The following is a 7,701-nucleotide window of genomic DNA, read 5'->3' on the forward strand; positions in this document are numbered from 1 at the left end:
AACAAAACCAATAAAAATCTTCTTGTTTTGTAACAGAATATAGTTCTAAATTACAACACAAAATATTTAAAAGAAAACTCATAAGAAAATTGCTTCTTAACCTCAAATTCTAATGTAACAAGAAGCCCTTTATTAAAATTCCCCATTTTCAATCCTCAAAACACTGGCCGCAACGATAGCGAATGAGAACAAAGAGGATTTTCCGTGACAACTTCACTGTCGTCTTTCCCTACGGGAGGTGAAGGCTCTTGCGACCTCGGAAAGAATGTTTTTAGTGGAATAAAATCACTCAGATGCCAATCCAACTTAATCCACCCACACCAAATAATGAAATTGATGCCATTCTCTGTGCTACAAAAGCGAATTATTCGGGAAGCCCTGTAACGTGCACAAATTTGAAAATTTTACAAAATGGGAGAAATAACGCATAATTTGAAAAGTCTCCAAAACCCAAACTACACTGATGACCTTTTATGTGTGTGTGTTTCGTGTGGGTCGGGGTGGGACAAGTTAATATGCTCTTTTCTTCCCGACAGAAAGATTCAGTACGCTTTAGGAGTTCCTCAGAGACGGACGCCTTCCGGAAGCGAGCCGGAATTAGTGGTCACAGAGCCACAGAGAAGACAGTGAGGATAAGTGGCAGCAGATTGTGCCAAGTGTCCGCGAACGAGACGGAATTCAGCGGCAGGGAACGCCTCCCTGGATGTCAGGAAGGGCCCCTGAGTGCGCCCCACAGCGTCACCTTGTGTGTTAGAGGGCCTCCCGGAGGACGGTGTGTAGCTGAAGACCCTCCGGATCAGCAAATGGCCGTAGAGTTGTCAATTGGCTCTGCGCTGCCGGCCCATGGGACAATGGAGGAGTCGCCAAGAGCTCTTCGCGCTTTGCACCTCAAGGACTCTGCAAAGTCGCCGGAAAGGAATGGCTTCGCCATGCTGAAGCCACCAGTAGAGTTGCTTTTACGCTCTACCACATCCTGTCCCGAAGGAAGTCACGAGAGCTCGTCAATTAGCTCTCCTTCATCAGCGTCCGGAGACGCAAGAAGAGTTGTCATTTGGCTCTTCCCGTTGCTGTGGAAAGGAAATGGGAAAAGGCATCCCATACATGCAATCATCCCCTTCCGGAAGATCGTGATAGAACGACGAGAGACGCCGTCGCTGAGAGATATGCTGTAAAAGAAGAACCCCTGTACACAAGAAAAGGTCAAATAAACCCTGGACTACCAGGATAGAACCTTATAAATGGCGCCCAACCAGCGGTGGAACCAGGTAAGTACCCAATTTAAGTCTCATGCCCCTGGTAGCTACCGACAATTAGAATTTTAGTGAAAAACGTGCGTTTCGATGCAATTTTGCATTCTGTGTTAATTCATTGACAAAGTTCCCCTTTGAATGAGATGAAATTTCCAGCAATTTTGGGCTCTTCTAGCCGCCTTGCTGGAAAGAAAACTCGCGTTAAAGAATTTTTCTTTTTTTTTTCGTTTTTTTCTTTTCTCTTGAGAAGAAATGGTTTTGGATTGAAAATCCAAAATTTTTGCTTAAAGTAAATTAGCCATGCGAGTTGGCATTTAAAATGAATTTAAAAATTTATACAGAGCCCTTCTGGGGACGAAAGAGGGATATTCTGTGGCAAATATTCCTCCCCCAGGACCTCTGATTGATTTGCACGAACAGGACGAATGAAGAGATTGAATCATTATCCTTTCGAAAGGTCTCTTCCCTGTAACGGCAACAAAATGAATAATAGTTTTTGAAGTTTCTTAAATTTAAAAATTTTTGCTTTCTACAAGTTTTATCAACTTTTAGTTGATTTTCATCGCAAAGTAGGGACTTATTTGTTCTGTGTGTTTGTGAATTTTGAAACTTAATGAGTTGATAAGATCATCAGCGTTTTCCTTTAGACAAATCTTATAAGGAAAATGACGGGAAATTTAAGATTCTCGCAATTATGGGTAAAATTCTGATATGGAGAAATCTTTGACTTTCTTTTAACCTTGTGGAGCCATGACATTGCTCCACGGTCAAAGTGCGTTCGCTTATCACATAGCGGTGATCTCTCTTGCAATAATAGTTGAGAGATAAAGTAAAGCTTTATCCCCCTAAAAATTTTGGGGATTCTTTTGTAGCAATTCTCTTTAGAAATTTTTTTGCTACAAACTTTTAAAATTTTACCGGTGCTTAAATTTAAATCTTTTTTCCAATTGTGCACCGTTGGGGACAATTTTAAATCTCTTTATTTTCTATTGATCCCCTGAACTTTGATTTATTAAATTTTATTTCAAATTAATTTGTTCGAGCGTTTCCTCATTTTGCCATTGAACGTGGGGCATGCGCTGTGGGCTTATCGGACGCAGGTGCCCTTTGATTTTCTGATCCTCGTATCTTGCCTAGGCAATTGATTAAGCGGGTTGAACGGAATTTGCTGGAACATGGGTGTCCGCTTTTCTCGCGTGCTGCGTCCTGCGGGCGATGATGAGATGAGGAAAATTATTTTGCTCTTTTTGGGATTAAATTATTTCCGTGTTCAGCTTGCATTGCTGACACGCTATTAATGATATAAAACTTTTCGAATTTTTAAATTTGGAAATATACAGTAATTTATTACAATAGTCATGCGGATTTTATTGAACTTTATAATTCGCACTTGAAAAGTTTGCACTTTGGATGCAATCAAATTATTAATTTATTCGCTAAATAATTCATTCTTTTCTCCAATATTAACTAAATGGCATGGCAGATGGTACACGGTTCGGTATATGGCGCCCAAATTTGATTTTTTTTTATTGAGATTTTCCTGATGGAGTTCTCTGATTGAAGTTTGTGATTGAAGTTTTCCCGATCACAATTTCCTGATTTAAAGTTTCTTGATTGAGTTTTCAATTTGAATCTATTAATTCTTGCGTTTTCCTGACCCCTGCATCGGGCGTTGGGCATGCGATGTGAGCTGACTCAGGATGGGCGCCCGTTTATTTTCCGATCCTCGTATCTTGCCTAGCAATTGATTAAGCGAGTTGAGCGGAATTTGGCGGATCGCTTATCGTAAACTCTGTCCTTGCGTTTAGCGTTCGACGAACGATGATGGGTTGATGGAAAATTCGCGCTTTCCATTTGATGAGGATGTTTTTGATACAGTTTGCATTGCTGTTTGGAAGTAAGGAGGAGAATTGCTAATTTAATTTAAACCTACTGAATGGTAGTACAAACATCCTTGGAAAGCTTTCTTGTTAAAGCGTTAGATTTTCTATCCGGGGATGGAGGTCTCCTCAGTGGTTTTTCGGCCTATGTTTTTCACGAGACCTCCTGTTTCTTTTCCCCGTTGTGAAGTGGCGCCTCCTTCCACGGGATTCCCAGCTTTAGTCTGGTTTATCCAGTTCGGATGTGAGTCCTTCCCTTTTGAAGAACTCGCCGGAAAAATTTTGGGATTCGTCCCGAAGTTTCGCCGTGGATTCTGGTTTGAGGAGATGTGACCTTCTCCCAGATCCATCCGACCCCATTGAGATGTGAGACCGTTGGTGGTTTCTTTCCTCGCACCCTCTGTGTGAGGATCACAAGGAATCTTGATTAGCTTTTGCTTCGATGCCTCTTGTGAGAACAATTAATACTCTAAATGGGTGATTCTCTTTTGATAATTCGTTGGGAACGTCTGGTCGGTTCGAGATCCTCCACTTTCTTTTCTTTTCATTTTTCTCGTTTGAAATTCATCGCCAATCCCGGGGTTTGACTTTGTTGACCCTTGCATTCTCTTTCCTTTCCTTCATATTTCCAATCATCCAATATCACCATAAAACCAGGATCTGAATTTATTCAGAAATTGGTTAATGCCCTTTTTGTACAAGTTTTGCATGGAGAGAAGTAAATTAAAGCATGTTCCGCTGGAACTAGGTTTTAACTGTCTTTTCTTACTCTCTCCGTAAATATTCATTTTGTTTAAACCGGAAGGAAGGTGATGGATTGCTAATTTGTAAATTTATTGTTGTTGAATCCTCAATGGTTGCAGTATGAGAAGAGATTGCATGAGCACCTCTAGGGTCGCTCCCTAAAAATTGGTTGTTCAGCCTTGGAACATCCTTGATGAGAGTCACGTTTTAAAATTTGTCAGAGTCGTATCATGCCTAATTTGGCAAGAGCTCTTTCGGATGGCATTCGTTTGATTCGTAATCGGAGATGTTTGTTCCTCGAATTCTTTCCCCTGCACTTGGCAGAATCCAATTAATTCCATCCTTCCAATCCTATGAAAGTACATGCACAAGATGCATAGGACCCATCCCACCTAACTAGTAGAGTCCATACTCCTTTCGCATTCTCGTCTAGTCCGCGGAAAAAAAAACCCTCATGAAATAATAGAAAGATTCCTTCCTCTTGTTGCCATGCGACCACCTCCAATGGTAGGGCAGAAAAGTGTCATCTGGACCCATACTTATTCTCGTGGGCTCGTGGATGAATCACAGGAAAGCGAGGACGGCGTACCTCCAAGGTTGTCTCCTTCTTTTCATAGGTGCTCTCTGACGGTGACCTCGAGGCAAGGAATCGTCGAAAATTGAAGAGTGGTGGAGGAGTTGAGCGGCGAAAGAGAAGAGAAAGGCAAAACAGGAGTCAGATTGACAAAGAGCCCAATGAAAGGGGTGGTCCTTTACACCAACCTGGGATAACTCTGCATATGAGCCTTTTGCTCAAATGGTGGCGGCGACTGAGTTCACATCCACCCAGTACGCAATCTCACGGATGGAGCCGAGGCCCTGAAAAGCCAAATCTTCATCGAAGGTTCACCCCGTTCGTGCCCATGTCCTAAATTCCACCCCATCTACAGTTTTTTTTTAAAGAGAATGAGAGAAAAGTAATTCGGGGCCTCCGGGTGCGCTGGAGATTGGAGGAATAAAGAATAGGGTAGGGGGGCCGGTGAAATGCCGAGGGGAGGTGAGCTCAGTAAAGAGAGAGAGGAGAGAGAGAAGGAGAAGAAGAGAGAAGAAGAGAGAAGGAGGAGAAGAGAGAAGGAGGAGAAGAGAGAAGGAGGAGGAGAGAGAGAAGGAGAAACGGCGTAGAGGATTCTTTGCCTAGAGACCATCTGATGAGATGCTCCTGTGGGGAGTTGGTGTCGGCTAAGAAGGGACAATGGACGAGTGGACTTGTGTGAAATCTTAAGGTTCTCGGGAGACTTATGGAGCGAGGAGCCAACGAGAGATGCCAGCAGTGGTTAACGCAGTTAGGATCTTTCGCCCCCAAATCCGTTGTCCAAGGCTCACGTTATGCAAAGCGCGTGAGTCAATGTCTTATGAGTTTGCGGAAGGATCAGAGAGAGAAGTGGAGATGAATTTAAAGTCCATCTCTCCTTTCCCCGCACAAACACTTCCGCGTTGCTAATAGCAAATGCTGGTAAGGAGAGAGTGACCATCAGTTTGAAGAAAGCTCAAGAAGCTTTATTAAGAATCACACCGCCTTCCTTCCAATCTTATTTCTCTCTAGTAAAACATTTTTTTCTCTCCTTCACTTTCGTGACTCTCTTAATAATTAAGGATCTTTAAGCTAATTTAGATCCACCCGTTGAAGGAGATGTTAATCAATAACTTTATTTTCATTTCAATGTAATTTTGAGTCTGATAAACCTGAAGAAACTCAATCTACATGATTGGGGAGAAGAAGACTGTGGGTTTTGAAGAAGAAGGGCAATTAGAACAAAGGTATCCTTTGTCATTCCTTGATTTCCCTTCCAATTCCTTTCCTTGCCTTTTTCCACCTCGAAACCTTTTCTTAAGGGCGTGAGATTCACTCGAGGGTTTGGAGGAGCGGGATACATAATCCCCATAGTTTTCACCTCTTCTAGGTGCGATCAGCTCGAATTCCCTTTGAATTATGTTGTTAAAATTCCGAGGTATTCTACTGATTAATTGTTTATCAAAGTCATTTTCTTTATAAATTTATACCGAACGTGGAAGGTACCCAAAACCAACCATTCTGTCCATCGCCAATGCTTTCTTTTCTTAAGTAGTTGCATCACTTCCTTTAGTAGAGTAACTTAAAACTCTTTTCTTTTTTTTTTTTTTCTTTTTGTTTTCTTTTGCAACAAAGGGGTGATGTAACGTGCACAAATTTGAAAATTTTACAAAATGGGAGAAATAACGCATAATTTGAAAAGTCTCCAAAACCCAAACTACACTGATGACCTTTTATGTGTGTGTGTTTCGTGTGGGTCGGGGTGGGACAAGTTAATATGCTCTTTTCTTCCCGACAGAAAGATTCAGTACGCTTTAGGAGTTCCTCAGAGACGGACGCCTTCCGGAAGCGAGCCGGAATTAGTGGTCACAGAGCCACAGAGAAGACAGTGAGGATAAGTGGCAGCAGATTGTGCCAAGTGTCCGCGAACGAGACGGAATTCAGCGGCAGGGAACGCCTCCCTGGATGTCAGGAAGGGCCCCTGAGTGCGCCCCACAGCGTCACCTTGTGTGTTAGAGGGCCTCCCGGAGGACGGTGTGTAGCTGAAGACCCTCCGGATCAGCAAATGGCCGTAGAGTTGTCAATTGGCTCTGCGCTGCCGGCCCATGGGACAATGGAGGAGTCGCCAAGAGCTCTTCGCGCTTTGCACCTCAAGGACTCTGCAAAGTCGCCGGAAAGGAATGGCTTCGCCATGCTGAAGCCACCAGTAGAGTTGCTTTTACGCTCTACCACATCCTGTCCCGAAGGAAGTCACGAGAGCTCGTCAATTAGCTCTCCTTCATCAGCGTCCGGAGACGCAAGAAGAGTTGTCATTTGGCTCTTCCCGTTGCTGTGGAAAGGAAATGGGAAAAGGCATCCCATACATGCAATCATCCCCTTCCGGAAGATCGTGATAGAACGACGAGAGACGCCGTCGCTGAGAGATATGCTGTAAAAGAAGAACCCCTGTACACAAGAAAAGGTCAAATAAACCCTGGACTACCAGGATAGAACCTTATAGCCCTTTGGGTACGAAGGCGCAAAAGTGAATTGGCATATCAAGAATTTATCGCATCTTCCGCTATCATTTCAACCCCCCGCCCATAAACAAGCAGCGGGTACGGGGGTGGTGGATGGTAATTAACGAGAGTTCAGCCACAAGGAAGAATTTGTGGAGCTTTTGATGAGCCCACGAGGCAATCTTATCGCAAAATGCTTTATGTCGAATGTTGTAAGACAAGGGGTAATGATCTGGTCAATGAATCATCAAATGCTCGCTAGATTAATGCCCCTTGTTTTTTTTAACTAATAAATTACCAGCAAACCACGCCCACATTATAACTTCATTTGATCTGAAAAAGCAACGCCCATATTCTATCGTATCGTGATTCCTTTGTGAATAAAGCATATGCACATAAGCTCCATAAATTAAATTAAAACGCATTATTGTCATGTCGTGCATATGCTCTTCATTGATTTTTTTTATTCAAGAAAACTAGCTTTTAAAAAGGAATTTAACTTCATTTTATTTTTTTTTTCCGAGAATTAGGATTTTTAAATTGAACATGAATCTATTTCTAAAAATGCACTGCGATGCATTTGCTTCATAATACTCAGAATATTTATAAAGTATATTACAAAGTATTTGCTAGTACGTATATTCTGATGTGAAATGCAGCGTTTCTCTATACGATTTTCTTCACTTTTCAAAATGTGGTGTAGTTTTTGCATGCATAAAATATAGAAGCATAAGCTTTTAGTCCTTTTAGTACATAGTTGACTCTTTTGATTTTCAACT

The 7,701-nt window shown here is 42.3% G+C and overlaps 1 protein-coding gene across 2 annotated transcripts; it reads left to right on the plus strand.

Moving 5' to 3' along the window:
* Window positions 1–385: 385 nt before the first annotated feature.
* Window positions 386–6,921, plus strand: LOC129795367 (uncharacterized). Of its 2 annotated transcripts, none has more exons than XM_055836591.1 (2): window positions 386–1,265; window positions 6,223–6,921. In XM_055836591.1, exons 1-2 carry the CDS (start codon window positions 1,239–1,241, stop codon window positions 6,856–6,858), a joined length of 663 nt encoding a protein of 220 aa, XP_055692566.1. In that variant the 5' UTR covers window positions 386–1,238; the 3' UTR covers window positions 6,859–6,921. The 2 variants fall into 2 exon arrangements, 1 of the variants encoding a protein (XP_055692566.1); XR_008751120.1 differs by having other exon boundaries at window positions 416–1,265.
* The last annotated feature ends 780 nt before the right edge of the window (window positions 6,922–7,701 follow it).

Source organism: Lutzomyia longipalpis, chromosome 4, assembly GCF_024334085.1.
Source record: "Lutzomyia longipalpis isolate SR_M1_2022 chromosome 4, ASM2433408v1".
Classification (NCBI taxonomy): Eukaryota; Metazoa; Arthropoda; class Insecta; order Diptera; family Psychodidae; genus Lutzomyia; species Lutzomyia longipalpis.

Coding starts and splice junctions, on each gene's coding strand:
- LOC129795367 (XM_055836591.1), top strand. CDS start 1,239: ATGGCGCCCAACCAGCGGTGGAACCAG. Junction 1,266..6,222: donor CCAACCAGCGGTGGAACCAG/GTAAGTACCCAA, acceptor TCTTCCCGACAG/AAAGATTCAGTACGCTTTAG.